The sequence below is a fragment of the Cimex lectularius genome, unplaced genomic scaffold, assembly GCF_000648675.2.
Source record: "Cimex lectularius strain Harlan isolate CLEC.00 unplaced genomic scaffold, Clec_2.1 scaffold218, whole genome shotgun sequence".
Taxonomy (NCBI): domain Eukaryota; kingdom Metazoa; phylum Arthropoda; class Insecta; order Hemiptera; family Cimicidae; genus Cimex; species Cimex lectularius.
In genome coordinates this window covers 377090-391683 of record NW_019392822.1, presented here as the reverse complement: position 1 = coordinate 391683, position 14594 = coordinate 377090, and the positions used below count along the sequence as shown (strand labels likewise).

General features: G+C 33.7%; 2 protein-coding genes across 4 annotated transcripts in view; one reads left to right on the top strand and one right to left on the bottom strand.

The window, feature by feature from the left end:
• The window catches only part of LOC106673174 (prothoracicostatic peptide), a 103762-nt gene extending 103084 nt beyond the window's left edge, over positions 1-678 (bottom strand). For all 3 annotated transcript variants that reach the window (XM_014405197.2, XM_014405206.2, XM_014405202.2), the window contains exon 1: positions 607-678. The gene's annotated coding sequence lies outside the window, so the exon portion shown is untranslated. The remainder of the gene's footprint in view (positions 1-606) is intronic.
• A 7632-nt stretch (positions 679-8310) lies between these two features.
• LOC106672088 (E3 ubiquitin-protein ligase FANCL) lies at positions 8311-14157 on the top strand. The gene is made up of 9 exons (XM_014403225.2): positions 8311-8532; positions 8753-8863; positions 10256-10579; positions 10706-10859; positions 12736-12860; positions 12966-13193; positions 13251-13322; positions 13386-13482; positions 14024-14157. The coding sequence occupies exons 1-8, from the start codon at positions 8443-8445 to the stop codon at positions 13422-13424; spliced, it is 1143 nt and encodes a 380-aa protein (XP_014258711.1). The 5' UTR covers positions 8311-8442; the 3' UTR covers positions 13425-13482; positions 14024-14157.
• Positions 14158-14594: the final 437 nt, after the last annotated feature.

Sequence of the window (14594 nt, the reverse complement as noted above, 5' to 3'; positions counted from 1 at the left end):
TAATTCGCTATTTAAAAAACCGACATTTAAGTTATGACTTACATTTCGGTATGATAATAAAACCCTTATCTCGAGACAACCATAATGCAGGTGAACACCCGCATCTTTGCCCTGTAGGACAGTTTGCCACCAAATAGTGAACTTTTTCCACCGGGTAAAAAACAAATTAAAAACTCCTTCACATGCCACTCTAAATTTGGTCCATACTAATCATAATCAATAAAATTTTATCAGAAAAAAAACTTGTTGGTACTGATAAATAAAGCCATTTTATTTCCAAAAGATGCTCAGATGAAGACTCAGATCAAGACCTTGTTGGTCTTATTAATTGAACAATCCATTTTACGATATTTGTTTTTTAACCATATGCAAAATTTTACATATCTTTTCCAGAAAGTTGTCTGTTGAAAATTGATAGTAAAATTACAGTGAAAATTCCACATTCGACAAGTCTGTGTTTTTAGTATGTCAAAAAAAAATTTTCTCTGACCTTATCAGATATTATATATGCCAGTGTTCTAACGTAATGATTAATACACAATGGCTTGAGAAAATAACCCATATGGTTTTTGTAGGCATTGAGATCGTGATCGTGTCCTTCCTTACCTTGTGAACGATATTGTCGTGAGAGAGAGTCAACTACACTAGTGGCCGTCTGAGGACCGTTCCCTCCCTTTTATACCCATTTTCGAACCGCCCCCCCCCTTCCGATCCGTCCTCTAATAAAAACCACCCCGAGCGACCACTCACTCGAACACTATCCTTCAAAGTGCTTAACTATGCCTTTCGAATCTTATCGGCGGCCTTAAATTACGATTAATTTATTTGTTTATGATATTGAAGTGTTTTTGACTTTTTTTACATCGTGTGACTACAAAATAAACTAATTTATTGAGAGAAAGTGAACAAGAGGCAGAATCCAGAAACTGGCGAATAAGCAAAATCTCATTTGAGTCAATCTGACAATAATTAACCTAAAAGATTATTAAAGTTCAACCCCTTATTTTCTTAATGAAAATACATCATGTATGAAAAGACAATATGAAAACACAGATGAAACAACAATACAGTGGAATGAGGGATGCGTTTGTACTGAGAGAAGACAGAGGAAAGGGCTAGTTGTAATAACAACTGGTTTTAAACAGAACAATCACGCAATACAGAGTGTATTTATTCGATCTTTAAATTATTATATATGGATTTGTTTTTTTACCTAAGAAATTAAAATAATAAACAGAATTGTATTAAATGAGATTAGGTATATAAAAATACACAAAAACCAAAATCCGCTTTCCGTAAAGTGAGGCAAAAAAATTCCAATTCGGATTTATTTTAAGCACCCTCTAAAACCGTTAAACAAATCTTTTCACCGCAAATAAAAAATATACATTTTTGGTCTGGATAAGCCAGAGGCAATTTTTTCGTCTCCTATTTCATTTTGTTCCACATGAAAATTCATAATTCCTCTGGATTATATCTAAATTCAATTTAATTACAACCGTTAATAAGCTGGAATGTTATACTTTTAGCCCATATCAAGAAAGTTTAAATTTCATATAATAACGACTGAGAAAAATATGGGTGAAATCAAGGAAAACTAAGCAAGTGTTTTAAAAATTTAAATTGATTCAAAATATGTTTTTTCTATATTTGTTGTGTATGTATATCAACGTTATTATATATCAGTTGATTTGATTTTTACACAGGATAAGGAGGTAATAAGCAGAATTGTATTAAATGAGGCATATAAAAAGGTACCATGTTCAGTAAAGTAGGGCAAAAAAAGATTTTGTTGAAAACTCCAATTCGGATTTGTTTCAAGCACCCGGTAAAACTGTAATTCATAACTCCTCTGGATTATATCTAAATTCAATTTAATTACAATGGTTAAAAAGCTGGATTGTTATACTTTTAGCCTATATCAACAAATTTTAGATTTTGTATAATGACGACTGAAAAAAATAAGGGTGAAATTAGAAAAGTGTCCGAGCTTTCTTGACCATGGGCCCTAGGAGCCGAGAGGAAAAAATTATTTGCAGTTATTTAAATATTTGGTTTATTTTTTTGTTGTTCATGTACATCAACGTTAATATATATCAGTCGATTTTTTTTAACCTAGAATATGAAAGTATGATTGTTCTATGTCTGCCTATGCAAGAAATGTTTAGATATTGTGTGATAAAAGTGAGAAAAATAAGTCGAATAAATGAAACAAAGAAAACTCGCTAAATTTTTTAAAAATTTAAATTTATTCAACGTATGTTTTTTCTATATTTGTTGTGCATATATATCAACCTTATTATATATCAGTTGATTCGCTATTTACACAGAAAAGTAAATAATAAGCAGAATTGTATTAAATGAGATTAGGTATATAAAAAGGCAAAAAAACCGAAAACCGCTTTTAGTAAAGTAAGGCAAAAATATTTGTTTTTGAAAAATCCAATTTCGATTTTTTTTAGCAACCTGTAAAACGGTTAAATAAGGCTTTTAATCGTAAATAAAAAAATAGATGTTTTTGGGCTGAACTAGCCTGAGGCATTTTTTTTTCTTCAATTTCAGGTTGTTCCACATAAAAATTCATAATTCCTCTGGATTATATCTAAATTCAATTTAATTACAACCCTTTAAAGAGCTGGATTATTATATTTTTCGCCTGTATCAACAAATTTTAGATTTTTTAATTACGACTGAGAAAAATAATGGTGAAATCAAGCGTTTTAAAAATTTAAATTTATCCAAAATATGTTTTTTCTATATTTTTTATGAATGTATATCAACGTTATTACATATCAGTTGATTTGCCTTTTACACAGTTTAAGAAGATAATTAGCAGAATTGTATTAAATGAGATTAGGTATATAAAAAGGCAAAAAAACCGAAAACCGCTTTTAGTAAAGTAAGGCAAAAATATTTGTTTTTGAAAAATCCAATTTCGATTTTTTTTAGCAACCTGTAAAACGGTTAAATAAGGCTTTTAATCGTAAATAAAAAAATAGATGTTTTTGGGCTGAACTAGCCTGAGGCATTTTTTTGTCTTCAATTTCAGGTTGTTCCACATAAAAATTCATAATTCCTCTGGATTATATCTAAATTCAATTTAATTACAACCGTTAAAGAGCTGGATTATTATATTTTTCGCCTGTAAAATAAATGGTGAAATCAAGCGTTTTAACAATTTAAATTTATCCAAAATATGTTTTTTCTATATTTTTTATGAATGTATATCAACGTTATTACATATCAGTTGATTTGCCTTTTACACAGTTTAAGAAGATAATTAGCAGAATTGTATTAAATGAGATTAGGCATATAAAAAGGCACAAAAACCACTTTCAGTAAGTAAGGTAAAAAATATTTTTCGTCTCCAATTTCATGTTGTTCCACATAAAAATTCAGAACTCCTCTGGATTATTTCTAAATTCAATTTAATTACAACCGTTAAAAAGCTGGATTGTTATACTTTAAGCCTCCATCTACAAAGTTTAGATTTTATATAATTTCGAATGAGAAAAATAAGGGTGAAATCAAGGAAAACTACGCAAGTGTTTTAAAAATTTAAGTTTATTGAAAGTTTTTTTTTGTATATATGTTGTGCATGCATATCAATGTTATTACATATCAGTCGATTTGCTTTTTACACCGGATAAGAAGATAATTAGCAGAATTGTATTAAATGCGATTAAGTATATAAAAAGGTAAAAAAACAAAAACCACTTTTAGTAAAGTAAGAAAAAAAAAGATTTTTTTAAAGATACAATTCGAATTTGTTTTAAGAACCCCGTAAAACCGTTAAATTGCGTTTTCACCGCAAACAAAAAATAACATTTTTGGACTGGATTAGCGAGATTGTTTTATGTAAAATTCAGCCTTGAGTCAATTCTCTTTGATGTCCGGAGTTTCACTTGAAAGTTCATTACTCCCCTCGTTTTTTCCCGAATTCAACAACATTATGTATTGGAAATCTGTATTTACCTCCGCTATACCGATATCACCAACTGTATAGAGAGCTCGTAGAAATGCCACCCCGTATGAGAATTGCATTCGAGCACTAGGATTTCTTTTACTTGTCTCGCTTCTAGGCCCTTTAAGGGCTTTGCAGGTGACATTTTGCTTTCCCCTGCCTAGTGGTCGTCAAATTCCCCCGCCGGAACTTTGCGGTGCCAAACTGGCACCCCCAGGATGGGCCACGCGGAGGCGTCCGGCTGGGATATGGGGGAAGAGCAGTGTGGCTGTCTCTATAGTTATGTCATAATAGTTATATAGTGCTGCTTAATAAGCAGGAATTGCATTCGAGCACTGCAGTTAGTATTTTTGCCCCGTTTAAAATCTTGAAGGAAACAGGGTTGTTTTATTGTACATAGTACTGAAAGTCATGTGTCCCCAAGTGAGTGTTGAGAGTGAATGTATTTATTGGCGTGAATGTGTAGTGTGACAGGGCTGAAGGAGGAATATCGAGTACTCCACCACTCTGAGAGCATCGTATTTATCTAGCTGTTGATAGCACCCGGAGCCTAACCATCACTAACCATAACTAACGTAACTGAGGGTCGATGGGTACTCGATATTCCGCCATGGAACCTCTCCCGTCACACATTAACGCTAATAACTTCCCTAACTCTCAACACAACCTTTACACATACTATAAAACTCACCTAATTGAGTGAATGTATTTATTGTCGTGAATGAGTAGTATGAGAGGGCTGAAGGAGGAATACCGAGTACTCCACCAATCCGATTGAGTGAATCGTATATACCTAGCTGTTGATTGCACCCGGAGCCCAATCTCGACAGCTGAAGATCTGACATCCGGGGTGGGGGATTTTCGAGGCCTGCCGGTAATTATTGTAAATTAGATAAGCTGGAATTACCGATGGGCTGCGAGAAGCGATAGGCTCAACTGTGCTACTCGTGCGTATGTGTGTACGTGCATTTGAGCTTATCAGTAAATAATTTAAATCAGTAATCAGTATTAAAATGATCAACCTCAACTCACGAACTCTCTGGATCAAGGTATCCAGGTCTTGAAGAAGAAAGCAAATTAATTAATTATTTGAAGGTCATGTTTGCCCTGATGATGACTTTAAAATAGGTCGAAAGCTTGGCAGTAACAACTGCATTTGCGAGAAAAGATAAATGGTGGAGTGAGTGTGTTGTTCAATCTTTTTAAAAAGATAGTTCCTACTCACAGTAAGTTGTTTTCAACGATCCGGATTTCGAGCCACAGCTCATCATCAGGTTGAAGGAGCTCTACAACCACGTCTCTCGACATGAATTGCAAGACTGATCCCCGCCGGCCATCGCGACGTTCCAACGACAAGCTGATTTTAATGCCGCTCAATTATCTCGTGCGAAAAGCGGGAATTATAACACAATTAAATATTATATTAATAAATATTGTAAGAAATTAATTGTAGATTTGTGATTAATTTGTTTTTAAATTATTAATTAATACAAAAATTAAAATGATACATTAATAGTATTNTCATAAATAATAAAAAATATACAAAATAAAAAATATAAAAAACAGGAATAAATTTTATATGTAATTTAAAATGGAATTTTTGCATGCATTTGGCATTCCAAATTAAGAATTTTAAAAGGATAAATTAGAACTTTGGATGGCAATAGAATGAGTTTGGAGTCAGAGCCCTTAAAACACTCAGAAGGGATATAGCTAACCTAAGATAGAAGGTTTGGATGTTACGGCCTTTTCGAATTTTGAAAAATGGCAAAAAAGAAGGAAAATTCGAAAGGTTGTAAGTTGAGATGGGGAGTATGTGACCGGGAGGATCGAAGTCACAATAGCTCAAGTGGTTAGAGCAGCGGCGTATTGAGCCGAAGGTCGTGGGTTCGAATCTCGCTCGTGACACTAACTTTTTCATGTCAACCGAGACCTTACATAAAAAGAATAATTAATTGAAAAAAGTAATTTGATCAATTAGACCACCAAAATTTTATATGAGTGAGGACCTGCGAAATTAAATATGTCCAAACTAGATTTTCGCCAAATTTATTTGAATGAATTTAAGCTGCCGCGAAGTGCGGCCCAAACCGCACGTAACATCAAGAGAATTTGGGGAGAGGGAAGCATTAGCGAATGCACGGTGCAGCGATGATTAAATCTTCGAGATTTCGATTTCGAAGACAGCGAAGGATGATTGGTGAAAATTCATGTAAGACAACACAGGAAATAGCGGAAAAGCTTAGTATTGTCGACTCAACCGTTGTTTGCCGTCTAAAGTAAAGAAGCTCGGCAAGTTGGTACCGCATAAACAAACCTAAGCCCAAAGAAATCGACGCTTTGAAATTTGCACGTCTCTACTGCTGCGCCACCAAAATGATCAAATCATCACGTGCAATGATGGATTCTGTACGATAACAGGAGGCGTACAGGTCAGAGGTTGGGCAAGGACGAAGCGCCAAAATACTTCCTGAAACCCCGGATTTTTGGAGGTTTTATATGTAATGCTCTGAAATATTTTCTTACTCCTCCAACATTTTCACTTTCTGAAATATCTTTGGCATCACTGGGAGACTTTTTACCCGCTTTGACAATTCGTCCAAAGGTCTTCGATAGATTTTAACTACAACTACATGCTAGCCACTCCAAAATTGAATTGGACCCCGTTTCAAGTTGTCACTTATAGAAGCATAAGTAAGCATAAGCACCATAAAAATAATACCGTCACCAATTAGTGGCATATAAAGAAACAACTTCTCTATCACATCTTCAATGTATCACACAGCTCTTAGGGAACCCTCGATGAAGAACAAATTTGTGCGACCTTCCATAGCTCTCCATTCTCCGTAGCTTCTCTGGAGTGAGAATGTTGCGAGGATATATCGCTCTCCTGTTCTGCTCCAAACACTCTTTCGGACATCAGAAGACCTCAGACAAAACCTTGGCTCATCCGAAAACAAGATTTTAGTCCAATCTTGCTCAGACCAATTGGTGCGACTTCTTGCGAAACTTAACCGAGCTGTTCTGTGTCTTGTAAGAAGTTTTGGTCCAGTGGCAGGCCTTCTCATACATAATCCAGCCTCTGAAATTCTTCGCCTTACAGTGCATAAACTGACATTAACATTTCCAACTTGGTGAAGTTGTTTGACTCAACAGCGGTAAAATGTCGATTAGGTATTTCGAAACAATAAAACGATTATCTCTCTGAGATGTGACACACGATGGCGACCTGATCCATGCTTTTTTGAGAAACCTCCAATATCTCGTAGCGATGTAAGACTCTACAGGTGGTTCTGGGAAAGTTAAGCACCCTGGCCACATATACTTGACTTTTTCCATCTTCCTTTGATTCTAGTCGAATCTGAATTGCTTCAAACCACCACTCAAACAAATTTGTAACTTAAAAATGGTATAACGAAAAAAAGTTAAACCACCGGAACGTTAGAAAGAAGCTTTACAAAAAATCCTTTAAAACGGGCCAAATATTGTTGTAAGGTAATCAATGGAGGATTGTCTAAGAGATAATTCAAAATATTAAGGGTGGCAAATTTTTTTGCCTCTTAGTAGTTTTAACAAACTAGGTAGGTAGTTCATGCTTTTTGGAGAAGCAGCAAGCAAATACGGTAACGATTTCAGAGATAAACTTGTTTCACGAGATTTTTGAAAAAGTTATATTAATTAAAAGTAGGATATAAAAGAAAAAAGAACCAACGTTCACTAAAAAGACAGGCTGGTCAATATAGTTCTTTTTCGTAAATAGTTCGTTTGAACCAGTTTGTTCATGAACTACACACGTCCATTTCAAATAGGCAAGAACGGTTTTTAAAAGAAATAGTTCTTTTTGGGACAGTTCGTTTTATTGATATAGATCAGTGAGCTAGTTCAAACGAACTAGGAAGTTCATGCTTTTTGGAGAAGCAAAAAAAAAGCTGTTACGATTATATTAGTTCAAAATACAAGTTACATTAGAAACCGAGGCTGGTCAATATAGTTCTTTATGGGGAATAGTTCGTTTGAAACAGTTCGTTCATGAACTACGCATGTCTATTTCAGATGGGCAAGAACAGTTTTTAAAAGAAGTAGTTCTTTACGGGACAGTACGTTTTAATGATCTAGTTCAGTGAGCAGTTCAAACGAACTAGGTAGTTCGTGGTTTTTGGAGAAGCAAAAACAACCTGTTACGATTTTGAAGTGGGTTATAACTTGTTTCACAGAATTTTTGACAATGTTTTATTAAAAACAGAACAGAAAAGAATAAAAATAACTGAAGTTCACTAAAAGTACCGGGAATAGTTCGTTTGAAACAGTTCGTTCATGAACTACTCACGTCTATTGTTTATCATTTGAAACACCTACCGGCACAGATGAAATTGTGATAAGTGATAACCGTTCTTCGTTCGGTATATAACAACCACACAAAACTGCTACTGTGATGTGATTATCCAGAATTATAAATTCTCGAAATTATTTTCAAAACTATGGAAGAGTCGATTGGGATTTTACTAGAATATCCTCTGATCGTACCGTCGAAGGATTTTACCACTTGGGAAGGGTTCATAAAAATTAAGGTAATTAAATGGAATAAATACTGTTAGATCTTAGAGAAGTTAAAGTAATAAATGCGGGAGTGCTCTAAGGGAGAGTATTAGGCCCAATACTTTACTTGCTTTATACCAGTATTTTTTTAATTGCAATGAAATGATACTGAGTCATTCCGGACTTTCTTGAAATATCTTCCTTTTCAAAACCACCATTATTTATTTTAATCCAGTTTTACTTGAATTGCAGCGTGAACAGTTCCCTTTGACGATTTTCACACCTGAATATCCTTCAGTGACAGGCATGTCTATACATTGTCCACCTGAAGTGACGAGATTGATCAATCCACAGATGGAATACGTAAGTTTTTTTTATTTTTATTGCGTTTCAAAATGATTGTAAGTTTAGTGATTTGATGCGGTCAATATAAGAGTGGAGTAATATCTTGGACGATTTGGTCGTTACCAGTAATTTCGGCCTGCCTATCCGATGGGCAGATTCATCAAGCCACAGGCCACAGAAAATCTCTCAATGTATTGTAATTAATATTTTCAACTTGACAATTTTATCATTGAGACCATTAATTCCTCTTTAGACTTAAACATTTCCAAGAAATCTGCCAAAAAGGTAGATCAGGGCTTCCCAAACGTTTTAGCCAGCAGGCCCCTTTCTCTGAACGAAATTCAGGGCGGACCCCTGGCTTTCAAGCATTTAAAATTAGCCAGTCCGTTCCTAACGAGATGATGGAGGGTATAGTACTATTAAAACAAACATTAGATTGACATTCTTACACATTTTTGTTGAGTTTGAAGTAATGTCTATCAAACATTCATATTCACTTGAAGATAAACTGGTTGGCTTTGTTGAAACTGAAAATGTTTTGGCCATCCATTCATGGTCTTGCAACATTGTATCTCAAGCTGCTGGGAAGTAGTGCTCAAAAGGAATCTTCCAACTTAGGTGTTCATACATTTCATCAATCAAAGTTCGCAAGCTCCAGTTTGTTGTCCTTTAAAAAATCATTTAACACAAGAAAACACTCCACCTCAACAGATTCACTCCAAAACTGGATTTTTCTTTTGAAGGTGCGAACTTTGTCATCAGCATCAAAAGTTTTGAAACTCACCCTTTGTAAAGAAAGACTCATCATTTATTTTCATGCAAATATCTGATAAATACGACTGTTTGGGTATACATTGTCATTGAAATCTTTGGCCAATTTGACATTGTGGTCCATCAACAGAGATAAGAATTCAGAACATAATTCTTGTAATTGTTAATGTGCTATGTTCTCTAACTTGAATCCTATCCAGGCTACCTCCAACACCATGAGCTTGTCGAAGACTGGTGCAAAAAGTGGAAGACAAGATAGAAGAGAAAAATGTACTGTGTGTACGTTTTATTGACAAAAACAACCTTGTCTTCTTCTGTACATCACCAGCAAAGAGATACCGGACTATACCAGACTGACATAGAATCCCCACACCACAGTTATGCGACAATTACTTATTAGAAGACTTGGACAACTATGAAGACTTCTAGGACCAAACAACACTAAACTAACCTTATACAATACTTTACTGCGACCACTTTGGACAGTGGAACTGCTCTCAAACCTCTGGGCTTCTGCCAAGCTATCCAATCCTTCCAGTCAAAAGTCCTCAGACAAATTTCAAAGCTCCTTACTGGGGTGCCTCATATGATTTTTTTCTCCTTAATTTTAAACAAATGCTATTAAACTTTATTTTATAGTTACTCCAGTGTTCAAGTTTAAGTCAAGTTTTAAATGCCATTACACATTTATGCAAATTAAACATGCCCGACAAATCAGAAGATACGTTTCATCTGAAAGACATGACGAAAAGGTGCAAATTTATTCTCGGAGAACTGAAAAGTGACATCGAAGAAGAGAATATCGAAGAATTAGACGAAGATCTTCAGTTTGCCAAAGTCTCATATGTGGACAGTACAAATGAAAAACACCAAATAAAATTTTCATTCACTGATTATCCGAAGATGCCCTTAGTAATAACTCAAGTTGACGTACCCAGTGAACTGGTGAACGAACTTTCAGGGGTGAGTACAAAATTAGGCCATTCAAGTTTTCACATTTTTTCAAAGATGAACAAATTCGAAATATACATTCATTTACATATTATTAATTCAAATCATCAGTTTATTTCTTTATTCTTATGTTTTCAGATTATGAACTTCAGGCAGCTTTATCAGAAATTTACAAACATTGTCGAGCATCTCATACCATTTTGGACTGTACTTAAAGACATTGACAGCCAAACGTGGGTTATTGATCCACAACATCCCCAAAAAAGAGATGGATACCGAAGAATATTTTTAGGTAGTTTTATCCCTACCGACAGATTTCTAATTTTTAATGCCCCCCCCCCCAAACTTTGTCGGGAATAGTTGGTTTGAACCAGTTCCTTCATGAACTACAGATATCTATTTCAGATGGGCAAGAACCATTTTTAAGAGGAATAGTTCATGCTTTTTGAAGAACTATTCCTCAAAACAGCTTTTGACCATCTCAAATAGACACGTGTAGTTCATGAACAGGTCAAACAAACTATTCTCAAAAAAGAACTATTGACGTTTATCAGGCAGCTTTATCAGAAATTTACAAACATTGTCGACCATTTTATACCATTGTGGACTGTACTTAAAGAAATTGAAAGCCAAACGTGAGTTATTGATCCACAACATCCCCAAAAAAGAGATGGATACCGAAGATTATTTTTAGGTAGATTTATCCCTACTGACGGATTTCAATTTTTAATGCTCCCCCAAACTTATTTTATTGTTCAGACTGAAAATTCTGTGCTGTTTGTTACAGTTAACCATCTTGTTAGTATAACTTCTGTCATCCGCCATATATTTTTTGTATTTGTACTTTTTGGTAATTCCCAAAATGCATGTAAACTTTTAATTTTTATATAGTTTCTCACGAGACAAAAAGTTTTAATCTAACTCTTCAAGATAGTGGGTTATAAATTCAAAATGCATTGAACTAGTTCAAACGAATTCTTGCATTTTGAAGAAGTAAAAAAAAGTTATAATTTTAAAGTGTGTTTAACTTGTTTCACATTCTAACTATTCCTCAAAACAGCTTTTGACCATCTCACATAATTTCATAGAAGTTATATGAATACAGAACACAAGGGAAAAACTAAAATAGGATTATAGTTCACTAAAAAGAAAGACTAGTCCATATAGTTCTTTATTGAGAATAGTTCATTCATGAAGAGGGATAGTTCTTTTTGGGACAGTTCGTTTTATTGATCTAGTTCAGTGAGCTAGTTTGAACGAACTAGGTAGTTCATGCCTTTAGAAGAACCAAAAAAACTGTTATGATTTTAAAGGGTGTTTTAACTCGTTTCATGGAAGTTTTGGAAAAGTTATAGTAACTAAAAATAGGTTAGAAAAGAAAAAGAATCTAAGTTCACTAAAAACAGAGGCTGGTCAATATAGTTCTTTGTTGGGAATAGTTCGTTTGAACCAGTTCCTTCATGAACTGCAGATATCAGATGGGCAAGAATCGTTTGTAAGAGAAATAGTTCATGCTTTTTGAAGAACCAAAAAAAAACTGTTACGATATTAAAGTATGTTTTAACTTGTTTGACAGAATTTTGGAAGAACTATTCCTCAAAACAGCTTTTGACCATCTCAAATAGACATGTGTAGTTCATGAACGGTTCAAACAAACTATTCTTAAAAAAGAACTATTGACTTTTCTTTTCAGTAAACTATAATTTGTTTTCATTTTTCTCCCTCTTCTGCCCTGTATTAATATAACTTTTACAAAAATCCTATGATACAAGTTACAACACACTTTAAAATTGTAACTTTTTTTTCAAAAAGTATTAACTACCAAATTCTTTCAAACTGGTTCACTGCCTTAGTTCAATAAAACAAAATGTCCCGAAAGGAACTATTTCACAAAAATTAAGACTTTTGATCAACTCAAATAGAAATGTGTGGTTCATGAACTAACTGGTTGAAAAAAGCTATTCCTGAATAAACTATAGTTCTGTTTCAGTTTTTGTTCTATCTTATATTAATATAAATTTTACAAAAATTCTGTGAAAAAATTTAAAACATAGATTAATTTTTTTTTTCTCCAAAAAGCATGATGCCTCCCATTGTTGGTTCTTTCATCATTTTCAATACTTTTTAAACTTAACTGAAGGTTTAATTTAAAGTTTATTATATTACAGAAGATGACCTTTCGGTTATTGTTACCATTAATCCTCTCAATCCTACTGACATACCGGATTTGAAGTTTTTAGGAGCAATACTAGCATGTGAGAACAAACGTAGACTTTACTTCAGTAATCTGAAGGTTGGTCGGTAATTATTACATTTTTATTTTCGATTTTAACCCTTGCCAACATCACTCACTGCAGTTAATATTTGTGTGTAAATTTTCCTGATTTTTTTTTTAAAGAATACCCAATGGAATAATGATGAATCTATACTGGAGAACCTGAAAGTTTTGTTAGAACTAAAAGAATTTCCTTCCAAGCCCAAACCGGCAACATATGAAGGCATGATAGGACCGAATAGTTGTTCCATATGCTTCTCCGACGAACAAGAACCGAATCAATCTCCGCCTACAAAATGGTGTAACAACCCAAAATGTAATTCACGTTATCATCTCGAGTGTATCTTACAGGTAACTACTGTTAATAACATAGTTATGAATGATTTTATAAAATTATTATCGGTTTAGTGGTTTGAATCACGGCCAAACGTCCACCAGTTTTTCACATACATATCTGGCCCTTGTCCATATTGTGAAGGCGTAAGTATAGATTTTAATTTAATGTTCAATTTTAGTTTAACATATATTTTATAAATATTTTAGAAAGTGCTTTGTCCTGTTGATAACAACAGAGTCCTGTAAAAAAGAAAAACTGCTACTTGTACCTCATGCCAAGTGAATTGTGATATTGTTTATTTTTGTAAGTATTGTATATTTTTTTTTTTAAATAAAATGTTTGTTTTTATCCCCGTTCAATGTACATATTCCCAATCTTACCCGTACATGATTCAAAAGCCAGTCCAGGCTAAGAATTGGCCACATCAAGCAAGTGCAAAACTTGGAAGCACTCGTATATTCGAACCAACACATTGTACTACTTCATACAGGCCAATAAGTCGACTACCTACTTTGGGTAAAATGCTAGAAAAACTCCTATAGAAAAGAATTCTTCCGATTCTAAATTCTCAAAACATAATCCAAATGTCATTATCACCTTTTAAGATTAATCAATTTGAATTGATCAAAATGAAAACACATTTGTGTGTGCCAGAATCCCAGAAAGCAAGACTTCAGGCCTAGTTCGCCAGGTATATTTGCCCATGAGGCTTAATTCTTTCCTCTACTTCCACCTGTTTTTTTTATATTTTTTTTATGGCCTAGATCTAAAATAATAGAAAAAAGGTTATTGTTAATATATAAAATCAGGAATCACATATCTATAGCATTCTTTTGTCATACAGAAATGGTGGCAGTTTTCCTCTGGAGGCGACGAATCTGCACACGGAGTGCCTGTTATACTTTGCACCTGTATAAAACCCTATGAAGAATTTACTTAACGGTCGCAATGGAGACTTTAAAATATAACATTGAACTAAAAATTCCTCTTGTTTCATAACTCCCAGGGTCGTTTGACGATGCGAACCATACAAAATTTGCTGGTAGGATGGACATCATAATCATAATCCGTCACTTTAACATATATTTATTATCAAAAATAATGCACATTCAATCACCATTTACCAATTATACAAAGAAACTGATTAAAATATAATAAAAAACAATAATCCTACAACCAGAATAAAGTCACACAAAAAATAAACTATGAAATAACTTCATGATTTATTCAACCAATGCACATAAACTTTGAACAATCGTATTAAACAATAGTTAACTAGTCTGTTAACCCTTTAAAATTTGAACTTATATAAATTTCAATTACTTCAACAAAACAATAGATTTTTTTAAAAATAAATAAATAATCTTGTTATTTTTTCTAAGTACAGCAAATATTATATAATTAATTATTCATAA